Below are 18,918 nucleotides of genomic sequence, written 5' to 3' on the forward strand. Positions count from 1 at the left end.
ACCCCGGAGCCCCTGCTTCCCCTCCCCAGCCCCCGATTCAGTGACGCAGCATCAGTGAGGCTCAAGAGTTAGGTGGGGACAGCGGCCAGCAGTCAGGACAGCCTGGCAGACTTTCTGGAAGAAGAAAAAAACGGTCATCTCCCAGTGGATCAGGGTGGCACAGACAGACCAACGCATGAGGAAGTAGGGCCTGGTCCAGGCGGGGACCGTTTGGAGACGGAGGGGCCAAACGTGGCGTAAGAACAAAGCTGAAGAGACGGAGCACGTGACCACCCCCACAGAGGCGGGCAGACGGTCCAGCGAGTCTGGGACAACTTGAGGGTCCTCAAGGGCAACAGCTGAAGTTGACGGAGGAGACACACGGAAGCTATGCAAACCCCGAGTACTGCACAGTCACATCCTCAACAGTGTTACAAGGCAGCCCGCACGTCCACGGATGGGTGGCGGATAAACACACGCAGTCCAGCCACACGGTGGCACAGCACTCAGCCACACGGGGAGTGACGTCTGACACCTGCTCTGGCGTGGGCAGGCCTTGAGGACCTCATGCCGAGTGAACCAGGCCCGTCACAAAAGGATGCTCCTGGGAGAGTCCACTCATCGGGGGTCCCTGGAGCAGTCAGACCCACAGAGACAGAGAGCAGGGGGGTGGGGGAGGGCTGGGGAGCCGGGGCTTAGCGGGGACAGGGTTTCTGTTTGGGGAGATGAGCGTCCTGGAGACAGACGATGCGGTGACGGTCACACAGCAACATGAGGCTGCTGGTCACGGCAGCGATCTCTTGAAAGCAGTTATAACGGTAGATTTTGCTATCTATAATTACTGCAGTGAAAATCTCTGAGTCCCTAGTGATACTCAGGCAGAGATAGTGAGAAAGAGTCTGACGTCTTAGCTGCGGCAGGAGGTGGCTTGCTGCCCTTTGCTGGGGGAGCAGGAGGCCCCAGCTCCCTAACCGCCCCCAGGCCTGCTCCATCACAGATGCAGACACCACGCGATGGCAACGTCACCACTCAAAAGACCGAGTGCGGAGGCCGCCCTGGGGTGGGGAGTGGGAGGTCCGGGGTGGGGGACGAGACCAGGCATGCCTTCACGACGGGGATCCCAGCGCCAGAAACACTGACTGAACCAGCCGGGGCTTCAGACCCACTTCCCAGACCCGGGAAACCCGCGGTGAGGGATCACGTTAAGCGACGCGGGGAACCCCCAGTCACGCACATCTAGACTGTGCGACATATCGGGGGGCAGCCGGCCAGCCCACCTCAGGAAGTGGGTGTCGGGGAGCGCTGCATCCGAGCGGGGCCACCGAGATGCCCGACACCAACCAAGTACGCGTGCCGGGCGCACTGTGCCCGCCGTGAGCCGCCTGGCACCACCAGCCAGCTGTCGGGGCCGAGGAGGGTGGGCAGGGCGTGCAGAGGCTCTGCAGGGGAACACGGCACTGAGCCAGGGGTCCGATTCTGCTCACAGTCACGAAGCTCATCTAGAAGTTCTGGCACTGGTGTGGGTGGTGGTCACTGGGGCCGTCAGGACTCCCCTCCTTTGCCTATAAAGCCCTCCGAGGCTGTGAGGGGAGCGGAGACCCGCGGCCTGGAGGAGCGCGCTGCCCCGCAGGCGTGTGGAAGGTGCCCCAGGGGGTCGCCACCCCCGCCCGGCTTCGTCTTTTCAGGTTTAAATCTGTGACTATATGACCCGCTTAAAACAACGACTAATGTTCCCCTGTCATGGGGAGGTGAAGTGATGCTGCAGATGGAATCAGGGGTGCCTGCCTGGCAGAAGGGGGGCCCCGGGAGCTAGTGGCCTCTACTTGAGCAGCCCTCGGGCGTGTTGAGAAAATGGGCTGCAGCATGGCCCCTTATCCTGCCTGCAGACACTCAGCCTTCTGGAAACGCACCAGGCCCCTGGCTCCCCTGAAACCCCATTGCCCACGCCTGCCCCGCTGGCAGGGAGTTGCGCCGGGAAGCAGGTGGGGTGGGCGCTGCTGCTGCCCCACTGCTCGCAGTCCCCAGCTCCTCGGGGCACGGCTCCCTTCCCAGGCCCCCTGAGTAACCCAAGGGAGGGCTCGGCTGCCCTCCTTGATCCCACGGCCACGGCCCAGGGGGACGGTGGCCCAAGCTCGTCTGCTGGGGGCTCAGCAGCCGGGAACACGCAGTGCCTCCGGGGGACAGCACGTGCAGCAGTCCCGGGAGGGCCCAGGCTGCCCTGCGATGGCAGCGGTCCCCCGGCGTCCCTGAGGGCACCGGCCCGCAGCCCTGCAGCAGGCTCTGCTCCTGCTGAGGCCCTAGGTCCTCAGACCCCGAGGGGCGCCCTGGACCACCAAGCCTCGGGTCCGCTGCAGACCGCTCGTCTGGGCCTGCGCCCCTGGGTGGTGGGTGGTGCCCTTGGCAGTGGCCTGTGGTCGACACCGTCGCCCCTGGGCAGGTGTCGGGGGGCTGAGGTGAGTCTTATGCCCAGATTTGCAGGCGCCGCACAGCCGGCTCCCCAGGCACTCTGGGACCCCCCTGAGAGAGCACTCTGTGTGGAGAGGTTGCTGAGAGGGAGCCAGCCTCCAACCGCAAGGCAACGTCCCGAGGAAAAGTGCCAAGTGGGCACCTGCCCTCCTGGGGCCCCCAGTCCTGGACGCACTGGGCAGGGGCCTTGGTTCCACCTGCTGCCTTGCTGCTGGGGACACGTGGCCCACAAAGGTTAGGGGGCCCAGTCCTGAGCTGGGCTGGAGAGCTGGGACTGCAGCAGGGGGTGCAGGGAGGGCCCCCAGTGCCTCACCTCAAAGCCCAGATCCAGCCCAGTGTGACCAAGTGAGGTGGTGGGTTACTTGCAGCCCGCCATCTTCTGAGGACAGTGGCGTGTGCGTTAGGCTGGTGTCCTGCAAGCCCTGCCTTCCCGAGTGGACCCTGGCTTCCTGGGGGATCCCATGGACCCCTCAAGAGAAACTCACCCACATACGCACCCCGGCCTGGCTGGGATCAGCTACAGGGGGTCCGGGGGCTCAGGGACAGCACCGAGGCCCAGGGCCCAGCACAGGGCATGCTGGCCTTTCCTGCAGGGCCCTCCCCAGGACAGGGCCAGAGAGGGGGCTTCAGTGAGGCAGCTGGGCGCTGGGGCTAGGTGCTGTCCTGGGCCCGTGGGACGGTGCCCAGAGGCAGCCCGGCTTCCTGCGCCCCTCGAGTGCCCAGGGGCGAGGCCTCCTGGGGGCAGCCCAGCTCCCCGTGCCCCTCGAGTGCCCAGGGGCAAGCCCTCCTGGGGGCAGCCCTGCTCTGCGCCCACCAGCCTGGGAGGCCCTCGAGGTCTGAGCGCAGGGGCTCCTGGGGGTCCCCGCCCCGGGGGTGCAGCCATGCTGTCTGGGCTCAGTAGGTCCCCGCAGCTCACGCCAGCTGGCCCCACCTCTGGCCCAGTGGCCGGGGAAGTCCTGAGTGAAAGCAGCTCTGGGTGTTGCCAGAAGTGCGAGCAGAAGCAGCCCTGGATCCGTTGTCAGGAAAGTGATGAGGCCACCGTCTCACCACCAGTGAGAAGACACCTCCGCCGCTTGGCCCACCCCGGTCTTGCTCTGTTTGCGGTTTTGGGGAGTTCTAGAGACTGCTGTTACTTCCTGAAAGCTCTCAGCCACGTCTGCCGAGAGGAACGCGAGGCCGTGGGCCGGGTGAGTCCCGGGGTCCCGTGGGAGCGTCAGGGTCGGGGGCTAAAAGCAGAAGCGGCTCCTCGGCATGAAGGTGGGGGCTCGGTGGAGGGTCCTAACTGGGGTCCTTCACCGAGAGAGACCCCAGGGCACCAGGGGCCCTGGGGAGGGAGCCTGGGAGTTCCAGGGCCGGCGGCGGGAAGCAGGTGCGGGGGCCTGACCCCACTGCGGGGAAGCTCCCTGGCCCCCAGAGGACGTGTGCTTGCTGCTGCTCTGGGGGTGCGGGTGGGAATAAGGCACTGCCGCCCTGGCCTCCGGGGCCGTGTGGGTTTGAGGAGGGACCACAAGACGGGGGCCCTGCTGGCCGGGCGGCTGGCTGGCCCCTTGGGACGAGGTCCAGTGCTGGGCCCAGTGCGGGGTCCCGGGGTGTCTCCCGGGAATGGAGGGCCGGGGCTTTGGCTGCTGAGGACCAGGTGCTTCCCGCCATCCCCACCTGGGTGGCGACAGGGTGACGTTTTAAGGGACCCTCCAGACAGAGTCGGGGGACACAGATGCCTCCAGGGACCATGGATCAAGGAGGGGCTGTCCAACCTCGCTAGCCGTCCGGGAGACGCAGGTGCAAGCCTTCCTAAAGGGGAGCGGTGAAGATGGATGCCTGGGGCTGGAGAGGCCGGGCCGCTTGGTGAGAGCAGTGAACTCGCCGCAGGTCAGGAGGTCCCGCCCCAAAGTGTAAGCCGTGGGCAGACAGAAATGAAGTCAGCACGCTGGCGTGAGGAGGCAGGGGTAGGAAATGGAAATGACCCAAAAGTTCCAGCCGAGGCAAAAGGGGCGAAGGTGCAAATCGGGCAAAGGCGCCGCAGGGCGGCCACAGGACAGGCCGGCAGCCAACACGGCCGGGTCCATGATGTGTGACAGGAACCGGGAGGCGAGGCCCATGGGCGGGCTGGTCCTCGGTGCTTTGGCGGTGCCTGTTTAGAAAGCTCCAGAGTCAAACCTTTCAATGTGTGTTCCAAATGAAGGGAGGGACGCGTGGCCCCCACGGGCTGTGGCGTGTCCGGGGACAGCTCTGCGGGCCAGGTCACTCCCGGTCGTGTCTCTCCCTCCGGGGGGTTCCGTGGGCCCTCCCGGGATGTGCAGCTGCCGGGGTGGTGCCCAGGGAGGGCAGGGACGGGGCCGGCGTCCACAGCTGCTGGAACCCAAGAGCAGGAGCCTCAGGCTGACCCAGGCCACCCACCCCCTGGCCTGCGGCTACTGTGGCCCCCACCCCTCCTAAGAGCGCAGAGCAGGGACCCTGAGCCCCCAGGCCCAGGCCGGCATTGCGGCAGGGTGGGCTCATCCCCTAAAGCCTCCTGTGGGGTCTGTCACTCCATGTCCCCTGAGCTCGGACCACCCTGTGGGTCTCCCAAGATGGACAGGATGCTGGTGAGGACAGGGAAGAGCAGGCAGCTGGGCCTGGGGGGGGTGGATGTGTCCCTCTAAGCACCCGACTCTGGGAGAACAAGGGGGACCCAGGCCCCCCAACCCCGGCCCGCAAGAGCCCCAGGCGTGGGTGGGGAGGGGCCAGGGCCTCTGGGGTGGGCAGGGATCGGATGCTGGGGGGGGACAGTCCACCACACCCCTGGGCGGGCTGGGCGGTGTCTTGGCTGCCAACCAGGGACAACCTGGGACAACATGGGACATGCTGAGGTGGGGCAGACACACAGCCCCCTCCCAGGTTGCTCAGCTCGTGGGGTGGGGCAGATGCACAGGACCGAGGACACGAGAAGAAGCAGCAGGCGGCCAGGCCACCAGGTCCAGAGACCCCGGAGAAGCCAGGGGCGGAGATCTGAAGCCAAGTGTGCATGGGGGGGTGGCATGGCCCGGAGGAGCCCCAGGATGGGCCAGGCTCTGCGGGGCAAACGGCCTGGAGGTGGGTGGAGAGGCAGGAACCCCCCGGGCCTGGGCAGGGCAGGACTGCGCCGTTGGGATAGGGCCGTCCCAGCCGCTGGTCGCCCTGGGCTGGGCCTTGTGCAGCGTTCCCGCCCCCGCCCCGCTCCTCCCAACACGCCCCCCGCCCCCACCCGCCAGTCCAGGCCGACGAGGGCACCGACAGTCACGGCCGCCGCCCCGGACCCAGAGTCAGTGCTCTGCACAGGAGGGCGGGGCGGGGGGGCGCCAGCCAGGGCCCAGACACCGCCCGGCCTCGGCCAGTCTGCGCTCTCGGTACAGACCTCTGCCCACAGGCCTCGCCCCCGCTGGGGGATGCACACCATCAGTTGGGCCACTTCCTCTGGCTTTTGCAGAAGTGACTTCTAGAGACAGCAGTCCACCTCTGCTCCCAGCTGTTCAGGGAGGAGCTGGCAGGGCTGCCCTGGGGGAGGGACCACTCGCCCCAGCTTTCCCGAATCTCAGTTCTTACAAAGGGACTGGCCTCTATCCCAGGGTGGGGCTGGGGGTCTCCTCCCGGGCTCACGTGGTTCAGGGGCGTCCTGACGGCTCCTAGGTGGGTTGGCACCCCCCCCACACAACTGCAGCTCATGTGGGCCACCCTCACAGTGGACACCCGCCTTCCCAGAGCCCCCTTTGTTGGGCTCAGCCCCCCTTCATTGGCTGAGCATGGTGGTGAGTTAGGGGATGGACAGGAAGACCCAGGGACCCCCAGGCCCACACACACCAGTCGGTCAGGACATCAGTTTCAGAATGTTAATGGTGTTTCTCTGACTCTTTCCTGCATCTCACCTTTGTATTTTCGAGGTCTTGCTTATAAACTCTTTCTAAGCTGATGAACTTTATGCAGTTTCAGGGAAACAGCTTGGTTTCCTGTTATTTCTAGTTAGCTCGCCTGCTGGCATCACAGACAACCCCTCCCGGCGTGGGCGCCTTCAGCCGCCGGCTCCCGCGGGTGGGGGCTGGGCTCCAGGCCGGCGGGGAAGACCCTCCCTCAGACCCTCTCTGGCTGCTAGGATGGGGCCTGTGCTAGGGGCTCTCTGGTTCAGGAAGGAAGCAGGGGTGGGGGCCGGGATGCTGCCCCATTGGCCAGCACCCTGGAGCCTGCCCGTCCCTGCCTGGGCTGGGGTCCCAGTCCCTTTCACAGGGGTGCAGGCCGTGCACTTTGAATCTCAGGTAGCTGTTTCATCAGGAGAACTCCTGGAAGGGATTTCACCCTGTCAAAGGTTAAGCGCACTGAAGACCTTTGAGGCGCGTTGCCAGATTGCGCTGGAAAGCCTCTGTGCCCGTTTATGCCCCCGTCCCCAGCGTGGAGGAGCCCACTTCCACACTCACTCACCAACACTAAGAGCTGAAGTTCTTTATCTGTGCCAATCTCACGGGCAAGACAGAGATCGCCGTTTGGTTGTTTTGTACACACATTGTTTTGAGTGCGTGAGCGGAGTTGAGTGTTCTTCAAGTTGAGGTGTTTTCACTTTCGTGAATTATCAGCTTTGACACTTGTTTTTGTTGATCTGTGGGACTTCTTTCTATATTGAGACTCTGCTGTCGTATCCGCAGGGTAAACACGAGACTTGCGTGTTTTGTTGCTCAGTCGTGTCCGACTCATTGCAACCCCGTGGACTGTGACCCACCAGGCTCCTCTGTCCACGGGATTCTCTAGGCAAGAATACTGGAGTGGGTTGCCATTTCCTTCTCCAGGGAGTCTTCCCCACCCAGGTCTCTGCATTGCAGGCGGATGCTTTACCATCTGAGCTACCAGGCAAGGCCGAAATCCAAGACTTGGCATGTAACAAGTGCTCACTAACCATTTGTCAAACAGCTTGATTTGTGATTTAATCTGATTTCCCTAAAGCAATTTCTGCCCACTCTTGCTCCAGGTCACTTTACACTCTGGGAGCGAACGTCTCCACAGCCCCGTCTCCGCCGTGTGACGGGCACTGCTGCCTGGCCCTGCGCCTGGAGCCTGCGGACATGCCAGGTGAGAGCCCCACCCGGGCCTCCTGTGACTAGGAACCTTTAGGAGGGAGCCCGTGTGAATTTTTCTACAGTGTACCTGGTCTCATAACAGCTATAATTGCTTCAAAAATTAGCATGCAAAAGGAGACTTCTCGAAATAAAAACTAACCTGGAGACAGTAAAGCCAGAGGCGCCCCATCCTGTGAGGGGCCTGGGCCCCGCAGAGCCTGCCTCTCTGTCTCCTGGGGCTCGTCTGCCCCAGCACAGAAGGCTCCTTTCCCAGGAGTTCAGGTCCTCTGAGTGGCCCGGGGCAGGGGCGCCCTCACCCGTGTGCCCAGGTGTGGTCGCCAGATGGCTGGGGGTGGGGACGGGGCACGAGCAGGTGAAGACGGGACCCCGCCTGCTGCCCACGTGGCCCCAGCAGGTGGCGTGTGACTGAACTATGCTGAGTCCAGGGGGCACCCTTGAGGGCGAGCGGTTGGTGGGGGACCCGGGAGCAGGAAGGGGCCCACAGGCCTTACCTGAGTCTCCATCTGGGCTTCGGGAGCCCTCACACCCTGCCTCCCAAGGGGTTGGAAGACAGGGTCGGCACTGGGATGGACCCAGGGCGATGCTGTGGTCCAGGTGGTGGGCTGTCGGTTCGTGGAGGACTTGTCCGACCAGAGGGGACAGTCGGTCCAGGCCGGGCCAGGTTGGGCCAAGACAGGTGTCAGCTGCCTCCCACCCGAGAAGTGCCCTCCCGCCGGCTGCTCCCCACACACCCCCGGCCCCTTTGCTGGGTGCTGCCAGCTCTCGTGTGGGGAACTGACGCCTGGGTCTGGTGACTCTCCCGCACCCTCCGTCTGCACATGGAATGAAACCCACGTCCCAGGGGGTTAGGGCGGGGGTGGGGCCTCAGAGAAGGGACCGGCTCACACACATCCGGATGGCCACTGCCAAAATAGAAAGACCCAGCGTGGCTGAGGATGTGGAGATGGAAAATGGAGCAGCTGCCGTGGAAACCGTCTGGAGGGTCCTCAGAAAGCTACCGAGGGGCTCATCACACGAGCCAGCAATACGCGCTCAAAGGAAGTGAACGCAGGTGTGGAGAAGGCATCGCACACCCACGATCACAGCAGCCTGTGTCCCTGGCCAGGGGAGTGGAGACACACCTGTGGTCCAGCCACAAGCGACTCTGAGCTGCCCTGAGAAGGACCCGTGGCTCTGAGGATGCAGTGCCCAGTCGCAGGACATATTCTCTCTGTAATCTTATTTGTTGTTTATCTTTGACTGCTGGGTCTTCGTTGCCATGCGTGGGCTCCTCTAGTTGCGGGGCACAGGCTCCAGAGTGGGCTCAGCAGGCGTGGCTCCCGGGCCTCGCTGCCCAGCCGCACATGCCATCTTCCCAGACCTGGGACCGAGGCCGTGTCCCCTGCATGGGCCGGCGGATTCTCAACCACTGGACCACCGGGGACGTCCAAGGTCACACTCTTTACCGTGCACTCCTAGGAGGGGCTGGGGGTTAAATCAGGACAGAGTTTCAGTTTTGCGAGATGAGAAATTTCTGCAGACAGACGTGGTGAAGGCCATACAGCAGTGTGAAGGCGCTTTGGGCCTCAGAAGCAGACGCGTGGAGGGTTAAGATCGCCATTTTTACCTTATGTATGCTGCTAAGTCGCGTCAGTCGTGTCCGACTCTGTGCGACCCCATAGACGGCAGCCCACCAGGCTCCCCCGTCCCTGGGATTCTCCAGGCAAGAACACTGGAGTGGGCTGCCATTTGCTTCTCCAATGCATGAAAGTGAAAAGTGAAAGTGAAGTCACTCAGTTGTGTCCGACTCCTAGCGACCCCATGGACTGCAGTCCACCAGGCCCTTCCATCCATGGGAGTCTCCAGGCAAGAGCACTTGAGTGGGGTGCCATTGCCTTCTCCATATACATATACCTTATGTATGTTTTACTAGAATTTTAAAAACGGGGGGAAACGGATGAGGGTGCAGTTGGACTTTGGGGTCACCCTGCGGGCCGTCGCCTCCACCGCCCTGGGGCCAGCCGTCCGGCCCTTCTCGATGGGCCTTCGGCCTCCTTCACAGCCTCACTGCTCGCCACCCGCCCTCACTGTGAGCCCCTGCTCAGTCACCCAGGCATGTCCGACTCTTTGCAACCCCATGGACTGTAGCCCGCCAGGCTCCCTGATCCCTGGGATTCTCTAAGCAAGAACACTGGAGTGGGTTGCCATTTCCTCCTCCAGGAGATCTTGCCAACCCAGGGATCGAACCTGGGTCTCCTTCATCTCCTGCACTGCGGGCGGGTTCTTTGCCACTGAGCCACCGGGGAAGCATGGCTCTCCTCCCGCCTTCACAGCCGGCCACGGCGAAACGCCCACGGTCATGCCAGCTTTGGAATGTGCCGAGGTTTCTTTGGCCATTGGAAAGGCCTGTGGAAGGGCCCAGGGGTCTTCAACCTCGACTGTAAGTAACCAAAGAGTCTTCACGCCTCAGGGGTCACCAGGCTACAGAAGCGAGAGCCACGTTCTGCGCCATCACTGGGGCCGCCCCGCCCTGTGCGGCCCACTGTCCAGTCCCTTGGCTGGGTACCGGGGCCCACCCTTGCCAGAGGCCACTGCATCCAGAGAGGCCTGTCTGCACCTGGGCACTGCCCGCAGCTCCCGCTGACCTCAAGGGGCTGCTCCATCTCCGCTGTCCACTCTTGGAGAACCAGGCCTTTACACGGACAGCACCTCCACAGGCCAGGCTCACATTCTTCCTGCTCCCAACAGGGACCCCGAAGCCCGGGGGGCATTCGCTCCCTGTGCCCACCCGCCAGCCTCGGCACGGTCCCAGCGCGAGCCCTGCGGAGCCCCAGGGACGCCTCCAAAGGACGGTGTGAGAGCACGGCTGAGCTGATGGGGTGGAGGAAAGAGGAAAGTGGGGGGCGGGTGTGGGCGCTGGGCGTCCTGGCGTCTCCGGGTCCCTGCGCGTGCTGTGGGCCGGGGCGTCACGTGATGATGGACAGCGGCGACTGCCCCGCATGCCTGAGTCAACGGAGGACACGGCCAGGCCCAAGCTGTCGGGGCTGGTTTTATATTCCGCGACTGATTCTGTCTGTCTGTTTCCCGAGGGGACGTGGACCCACCCACAGAGGGTGGGTGTGGGTTTTGAGTCAGGACACCTGCCCAAGGATTCCAAAGGTCAGCGCCTCCCCTTGGGAGGACAGCCCCCCTTCACTCAGGAAATGCCCCCGGGTGACGCCCCACTAGATATACGCACACAACTGCTGCCGGACAGGAGAGAAAGCTGGGCTGTGGGAGGGTCTGCGGGCCCTGCGTTGTGGGAGCGGGCCCTCCCTGCGAGACTCCACGAGCTCGGAGGGTCGCTCCAGGTGATCTGATCCACGTGGTCCCCGGCCACGCCCGCCCTCATGCTTGTCTGTGCCCCACAGGAAACGCCACGCTAGAGATCGGCCCTGTGCTGGGGGTCCTGTCGATGGGCGGGTCTTCCCACACATGCGACGTGCCCTTCAACGACAGCAGGGTGTTCCTGGTGACCGTGTACAGCGGCGTGTGCGCGCTGGGCCTGCCGGCCAACGGCCTGACGGCCTGGCTCACGCTGCTGCAGGCACGCCAGGGCCACGTGCTGGCCGTCTACCTCTTCTGCCTGGCGCTCTGCGAGCTGCTCTACATCAGCACCCTGCCGCTCTGGGTCATCTACATCCAGCACGGGCACCGCTGGCCGCTCAGCCCCTGGGCCTGCAAGGCGGCCGCCTACGTCTTCTTCTGCAATCTCTACCTCAGCATCCTCTTCCTGTGCTGCATCTCCTGTGACCGCTTCCTTGCGGTGGTGTACGCACTGGAGATGCGGGGCCGCCGCCACCAGAAGACCGCCATCCTCGTCTCCGCGGTGGTCTTCCTTCTCGTCGGGCTCGTCCACTCCCCGGTGTTCAAGATGGAGCACAACGGAACCTGCTTCGAGACGCTGCCGATGGACCGCAGGGTGGCCGGGTACTACTACGCACGCTTCACGGTGGGCTTTGCCGTCCCGCTGTCCATCATTGCCGTCACCAACCAGCGCATCTTCAGGACTGTCCAGCTGAGCACCAGCCTGAGCGCTGCCCAGAAGGCCAAGGTGAGGGTCCTGGCCATTGCGGTCGTGGCCATCTTCCTGGTCTGCTTCGCCCCCTATCACCTGGTGCTCCTGATCAAAGCCGTCGCCTTTTCCTACTACAGAGGGGCCGCAGACCCTGTGTGCACCCTTGAAATCCACCTGTACACGGTCTCCGTGGTGTTCCTGAGCCTGGCCACCGTGAACAGCGTGGCTGACCCCATCATCTACGTGCTGGCCGCGGAAGCGACACGCCAGGAAGTGTGCAGAATGCACAAGGGGTGGAAAAAGTGGTCCACGAAGATGGACAACACCAAGCTCACGTGCTCGAAGGACTCAGATGAGGCACGGTCGCCCATGTCCCTCACAAACAGCTATGCCTTCCCTGAGCCCATCCACGCACCAGAGCCATCACCAGGCACCCCAGAGGGGCTGGCCGAGGGGTCCTGCTGAGCCCAGCACAGGAGTTCAGGGCTGGCCACCCGGTGCTGCTTGGAGCCCGCTAGCCAGTGTCCACGGTACTGGCTGGAGAGCCCCCTCTTAATGGTTCGCCCCCAATTTCTGGTCCCTGGAGTCTCTGCCGCCGGGGGTCCTGGCTGAGCAGAAGCCTCAGGGAAGGTGGCAGCACAGACTGGGTAAGGGCAAGCCTGCTGGCCGCGGGAAAAGCACATGGCAGGTGGGAGCACTTGCTCTGGCAGGCGCTGTCCGCTATGAGCGCACAGCAGGGCGGCTGGCGCAGGCCGTGTGCCCGCCTGGTGCTCTGGCAGCTGGCACAGGCCGTGTGTCGGAGCTGCCTGTCAGCCTCTGCGTGATGACTTTATTTCCTGAGCTTTTCTGCAAGCGTCACTTGGATGCGATTAAGTGGCTGGGCGTTTCTGCTTCTGCCCCAGGTCGTCCATGCAAACTGTACCCTTGGGCCAGTTGTATCCCAGGCCCTTGGCCGGGACAGCTCAGCACTGGGGCCCTGAGGGGAGCCGCAGGGTTGGGCAGAGCTGCAAGGTGGGGTGCAGTCCACGTGGCCTCCGGAGGAAGCCCCGTGTGTGCGTGGCAAGCACGCCTGTGGGCTGGGAGGGCCGAGGGGCGCCCCAGGCAGGGGGACACGCCCAAGGGCCCCGAGGACCTGGCAAGTAGTCAGCACGGAGGCTTCCTGGCTCCCCTGTGGGGTGGCTGCCGAGGGCCAGGCCAGGCACAGTGCTGCCTCTGCGTCCTCATCGGTAGCAGGGCCCGTGACCCCGGCCTCAGTGGGTCAGTGGCGGGGCTGACCGCACGCAGCCCCGAGGTGGTGTCAGGGCAAATTCTGCTCCCGCTTCTCTAAGGCCGCCTCGATGGGTGAGCTTTACTGTGAAAGACCCTAAGACATGTGATTTCACATCTGGGAATAAAAACACAAGAGAACACGTCAGTGCCAAAGTCCTCAGGTGCAGAAACGTCACTTTACTTCTCAGGCTCAGGGGGAGGGCCAGGCTGGGGGAGGGAGCGTGCCCGGCTCTCCAGGTGAGGGGCGGGTTCTAGAAAAGTCCGGAGTGTTCACAGGGCGTTCCCTTGAGGCTGACACAGGATTCCTGGGGCTGCTGTAACTAATCACCGCAGGATCTCCCAGCTGTCAGGCTGGAGGTCTGGATCGAGGCGTTGGGGGGCCCTGGGGGCCTGGGCTCCAGGCCTCTCCCTCGGCCTCCGGAGCTCAGGCATCCTTGGCTTCCTGGCTGTGGCCACATCACCCCAGGCCATCCCCCTGTCTCTTGTCTGTCTCTTTGGACCTGGGGCTCCCCTGGATAACCCAGGGTGAGCTCATTGCTACACCCTTAGACAGAGCCTATTTCCCAGCAAGGTCCTGCCCGCAGATTCCAGGGCGCAGGATGAGACATATCCTTCTGGGGGCAACAAGCCCACCCCCCACAGATGGCAACAGGGAGCAACAGCCGTTCTGTATGGCTCCAGGGGGAGGTTCAGTTCACTTCAGTTCAGTCGCTCTGTTGCTTCTGACTCTTTGCAACCCCATGGACTGCAGCACGCCAGGCCCTATGTCCCGGGAGAGGAGCGGCCCCCGGACTCACGGCTCACGCCTCACCTGCTCTGCACCTGTCACCATCTGCGTGGTGGCTCCCGTGACAAACCCGGTCACCGTGAGAGCACCCCAGAACTGTGCGCTGGCCTCCCAGTTGCTGCGAAAATCTGCTTTAAAAAAATGAATGATGGTAGTTTATCATTTTCATTAATACCTTTTCTTGGCAGCCTCATGCCACTTCCTTGGCAGTCTTGGGGAAAGTTCCTGGTGTCTGAAATCCCAGGCCTTCTCAGGCAGCCCTCCTCCCAGGACTGTCTGCACCCGAGCCTCTTGGTGTCACTTGCCCTGGGGTTTCACCACTGGGCTTACCTGGTGGCTCAGATGGTAAAGAATCTGCCTGCAATACAGGAGACCTGGGGTCCAATCCCTGGGTTGGGAAGATATCTGGAGAAGGAAATGGCAACTCACTCCAGTGTTTCTGCCTGGAAAATTCCAAGGACAGTGGAGCCTGGTGGGCTACAGTCCATGGGGTCACAAAGAGTTGGACACGACTGAGCGACTGACACTTTCATTTGTCGACATTTTACGCCTCAATTTTCAATCATGGACATAAAGCTTGTGCTCCCACCGAGGGGGACCCTCTGGGGCTCAGGGTCTCCAACTCCCCTCTGTCAGTGTCCTGGGGTGGCCAACACAAATGACCACAAACTGGGACGACATGTCTTAGAACAACAGGAATTGACCCTCTCGCAGCTCCCAGGCCCAAGTTCAAAATCAAGATGTCAGAAGCCTCCAAAGGAGGGTCCTTTCTGCTCCACCAGCCTCTGGTGGCTCCAGGGGTCCCTGGGCTTGTGGTTACATCACCCCAATCTCTGCTGCTTCTGTCTTTGTGTACCCTCTTTTGTGTCTCTCTGGGGTGCCCCTTCTGTCTCAAGGCCACATGCCAGGCCCCAGAGTCCATCTAGCCCCCTGGTGCTGCACTCCTGGGTCTGCAGTCTCCCTGGCCCAGTGGCCCCATACCAGGGCACTGCTTTCTGTCCTTTCTCCCTGCGGAGCCAGAGCCCGCCTCGCTGGCACCAGGGTGACCAGGCTGCCCAAGGAGCAGAGGCATCAGACAGAGGCGGGGTGTGTACTGCGCCCCGCTGTCAGCAGGCTCCATCCTTGGCCCGAGGGGGCTTCACCTGCCCTCGGCCTGGAGTGCGGGGGTGTGCAAGCCTCAGGAATGGGCCTGTCCTGTCCACTCCGTCCCTCCTCCGCCCCTCCGTCCTCTCACAAGACTGGCTCAGAGCACTGCCTGGTTTGTGCATGTGTGTGTGTGTGTGTGCATGTCACGTGATCCTGGACGCACACCCCCAGCTCCCAGCAAAGGGGCTTCCCGGTGAATTCACGACCACATCTTCACACCCAGGCTGGGAATCCCCTGCTCCTCCGTCTTCTGCTGACGTCACGCCACCAATAAGCAGCTCCTTTCTTCCCGAGAGGGATCCATCGGGCACTGTCCAGTCCATCAGCTCACCACTGAGGCGGGGGGTGTGGGGACAGGAGCCCCAAGCTCAGTGAGGGGCTGCCAGGGGCTTGCCAGGAGGGCTGACCTGGAGGGCCTCCACCTGGGAGTCTCAGAGGTGCCTTCAGGGATGGGGCAGGGCTGCAAAAGGTGAGAAGGTGGCTGCGTGGAGGGCCATCGCAGCTGGGGAGGGCAGGCTCCCCGAGGAGGGCCCTGGGTCCCAGTCCAGGTTCTCAGCCCTCAGTGGAGGAGCCAAGTGGGGAGCTGATGTGGAAGACATCCGGGGAGAAATGTGTGAAGAATCGAGGCGGGGGTGGGAGGGGGTGGGGGAGGACTCGGGGCCAGACCCCATACTGGGTGCCTGCCCCTGGGAAGCAGGACTGACAGGACAAGCGGGGTGGGGCTCAGAGCCGAGAGGCTCAGGAAGGGCCTCTGCACCCCTGCGACCCTCCGCAGCCCCCTCGCGGGCCGGCCGCAGCCATGGGCAAGGGGCCGGGTGCGTCCAGGAGGCAGCCAAGGGCCGCGGTCCCGCAGGCTCGCAGCTGGCTGTCTTAGCGAGGCCTCATCCCGGCCACCCGCGCCGCCCGCCTCAGGGTTCTTCCCCTGGGATTTGGGAATGGCCGCAGGACCTGCCCGCAGCGCTACTGGGGGTGCTCATCGACATCGGGAGTGTCCCCAGCGGAAGCTGCGCCCGACACCGAGAGGGCGCCCAAAACGCAGAGCATCGGTCCCGCTTCCTGCGGGTCTTTCCCGAGCCCTGCGAGGACCCACCTCCCTCGACGGAGGCGCGTCTGTCCCGGCGGCGACCCCTAGAGGGCGCGCGCGGCTGAGCGCCCAGCGCGTCCGGCCCGCGGCCGCCAGGGGGCAGCACCTCCCGAGGGGGCGACTGCGGGCGCGGCGGCCCCTTTCCGGCCGGACTAGGACCCTGAGAGACGTTGTAAGACTGGAAACCGCGCGTTTGCACGGGCAGGGCATGCGGAGCCGGGTCTCAGAAGCCGAGAGCGGCCCTGTGTCCGGTGACAAGCAGAGGTTGACGGGGACATCAGGCCGGCGCCCGGCCTCGTGCGAATCCGGAGAAACCTCAGGCGCAGGGGGCGGCGGGCCGGGCTGCGGGAGCTGGGGACCCCGCCCGGGCCGCGGGGAGGGCGCAGGGCCGGCGGAGGCCCTGTCCCCGGCCTGCCGGCGCCTCGGATTTGGACGGGACCCCGGCAGTGCCACTCCGAGGGCCTGGCCAAAAGCACGGAGAGCTTCCGTGCGGACGGATGTCGGAAGCAGCATCATTCCATAAGCAAAACGTGGTCTATGATGAGAGCGACTGTCACTCACTTCTGACACCTGCTACCGTGGGGATGAGCCTCACAACGTGCAAAGCGAGAGGACTGCCGTGTGGTCCAGTGGCGAACGAAGGCTCCAGGATCCCAATGCAGGGGGCCCAGGCTGGATCCTGGGTAGGGGACGGGGGAGCCTGGTGGGCTGCCGTCTATGGGGTCACACAGAGTCGGACACGACTGAAGCGACGCAGCAGCAGGGGAACTAGATGATGCTGTGAAAGTGCTGCCCTCAATATGCCAGCAAATTTGGAAAACTCAGCAGTGGTCACAGGACTGGAAAAGGAGACTTTTCATTCCAATTCCAAAGAAAGGCAATGCCAAAGAGTCTTCAAACTGTGGCACAATTGCATTCATTTCACATGCTAGCAAGGTTATGCTTAAAATCCTTCAACCTATGATTCAACAGTGTGTAAACCTAAAGCCTCTGGATGTACAAGTGAGATAAGATAGAGGAACCAGAGATCAATTGGCAACATCCTTTGGATCATAGGAAAAAAGCAAGGGAATTCCAGAAAACATCTACTTCTGCTTAAGTGACTAAGCTAGAGCCTTTGACTGCGTGGATCACAACAAACTGTGGAAAATTCTTCAACAGACGGGAGTACCAGCCCACCTTACCTGCCTCCTGAGAAAACTGTATGTAGGTTAAGCAACAGTTAGAACTGGATATGGAACAACAAACTGGTTCCAGATTGGGACAGGAGTACCACAATGCTGTGTATTGTCACCCTGCTTATTTAAATTATATGCAGAGTGCATCAGGAGAAATGCCAGGCAGGATGAAGTTCAAGCTGGAATCAAGATTGCCGGGAGAAATATCAATAACCTCAGATATGCAGATGACACCACCCTTATGGCAGAAGGAGAAGAGGAACTAAAGAGCCTCTTGATGAAAGTAAGAATGGAGAGTGAAAAAGTCAGCTTAAAACTCAACATTCAGAAAACAAAGATCATGGCATCTGGTCCCATCACTCCATGGCAAATAGATAGGGAAAAAATAGAAACAGTGACAAACTTTATTTTGGGGGGCATTCGCCCAGTTGTGGATGTGACTGGTGATAGAAGTAAAGTCTGATGCTGTAAAGAGCAATATTGCATAGGAACCTGAAATGTTAGGTCCATGAATCAAGGCAAATTGGAAGTGGTCAAACAGGAGATGGCAAGAGTGAACATCAACATTTTAGGAATCAATGAAATAAATGGACTGGAATGGGTGAATTTAACTCAGATGACCATTATATCTACGACTGTGGGCAAGAATCCCTTAGAAGAAATGGGGTGGCCCTCATAGTCAATGAAAGAGTCTGAAATGCAATACTTGGGTGCAATCTCAAAAACGACAGAATGATCTCTGTTTGTCTTCAAGGCAAACCATTCAATATCACAGTAATCTAAGTCTATACCCCAACCAGTAATGCTGAAAAAGCAAAAGTTGAACGGTTCTATGAAGACCTACAAGACCTAGAACTAACACTAAAAAAAGCTGTCCTTTTCATTATAGGGGACTGGAATGCAAAAGTAGGAAGTCAAGAAACACCTAGAATAACAGGCAAATTTGGCCTTGGAGCACAGAATAAAGCAGGGCACAGGCTAATAGAGTTTTGCCAAGACAACGCGCTGGTCAGAACAAACACCCTCTTCCAACAACACAAGGGAATACTCTATACATGGCATCACCAGTTAGTCAATACCAAAATACGATTGATTATATTCTTTGCAACCAAAGATGGAGAAGCTCTGTACAGTCAGCAAAACCAAGACCAGAAGCTGACTGTGGCTCAGATCATGAACTCCTTATTGCCAAATTCAGACTCAAATTGAAGAAAGTAGGGAAAACCACTAGATCATTCAGGTATGACCTTAATCAAATCCCTTATGATTATACAGTGGAAGTTTCAAATAGATTCAAGGGATTATATCTGATAGAGTGCCTGAAGAACTATGGATGGAGGTTCATGACATTGTACAGGAAGCAGGGATGAAGACCATCCCCAAGAAAAAGAAATTCAAAAAGCCAAAATGGTTGTCTGAAGAGGCCTTACAAATAGTTGAAAAAAGAAGAGAAGCTAAAGGCAAAGGAGAAAAGGAACAATATACTCAGCTGAAAATGCAGGATTCCGAAGAATAGCAAGGAGAGATAAGAAAGCCTTCCCTAGTGACCAGTGCAAAGAAATAGAGGAAAACAATAGAATGGGAAAGACTAGAGATCTCTTTAAGAGAATTAAAGATACCAAGGGAACATTTCATGCAAAGATGGGCACAACAGAGGACAGAAATGGTATGGACCTAACAGAAGACGAAGATATTAAGAAGAGGTGGCAAGAATACACAGAAGAACTATATTAAAAAGATCTTCATGACACAGATAGCCACGAAGATGTGATCACTCACCTAGAGTCAGACATCCTGGAATGTGAAGTCAAGTGGGCCTTAGGAATCATCACTACAAACAAAGCTAGTGGAAGTGCTGGAATTAGAGCTGACTTATTTCAAATAATAAAAGATGA

The 18,918-nt window shown here is 60.9% G+C and overlaps 1 protein-coding gene across 2 annotated transcripts; it reads left to right on the top strand.

Annotated features, from left to right (window-relative positions):
* The first annotated feature begins 3,446 nt into the window (after positions 1 to 3,446).
* On the top strand, positions 3,447 to 12,984 carry GPR132 (G protein-coupled receptor 132). Of its 2 annotated transcripts, XM_025270960.3 has the most exons (3): positions 3,447 to 3,632; positions 7,415 to 7,515; positions 10,913 to 12,984. In XM_025270960.3, exons 2-3 carry the CDS (start codon positions 7,509 to 7,511, stop codon positions 12,022 to 12,024), a joined length of 1,119 nt encoding a protein of 372 aa, XP_025126745.2. In that variant the 5' UTR covers positions 3,447 to 3,632; positions 7,415 to 7,508; the 3' UTR covers positions 12,025 to 12,984. The 2 variants fall into 2 exon arrangements, with proteins under 2 accessions (XP_025126745.2, XP_025126744.2); XM_025270959.3 differs by lacking the exons at positions 3,447 to 3,632; positions 7,415 to 7,515 and adding an exon at positions 9,755 to 10,661.
* The last annotated feature ends 5,934 nt before the right edge of the window (positions 12,985 to 18,918 follow it).

Source organism: Bubalus bubalis, chromosome 20 (assembly GCF_019923935.1).
Source record: "Bubalus bubalis isolate 160015118507 breed Murrah chromosome 20, NDDB_SH_1, whole genome shotgun sequence".
Classification (NCBI taxonomy): domain Eukaryota; kingdom Metazoa; phylum Chordata; class Mammalia; order Artiodactyla; family Bovidae; genus Bubalus; species Bubalus bubalis.

What these genes read in the sequence shown, in the direction of transcription:
- GPR132 (XM_025270959.3), top strand. Translation starts at nt 10,502, where the DNA reads ATGCCTGAGTCAACGGAGGACACGGCCAGGCCCAAGCTGTCGGGGCTG. An exon ending in CCTGCCCAAGGATTCCAAAG is followed by an intron (nt 10,662 to 10,912) that starts GTCAGCGCCTCC and finishes TGTGCCCCACAG; the next exon opens with GAAACGCCACGCTAGAGATC.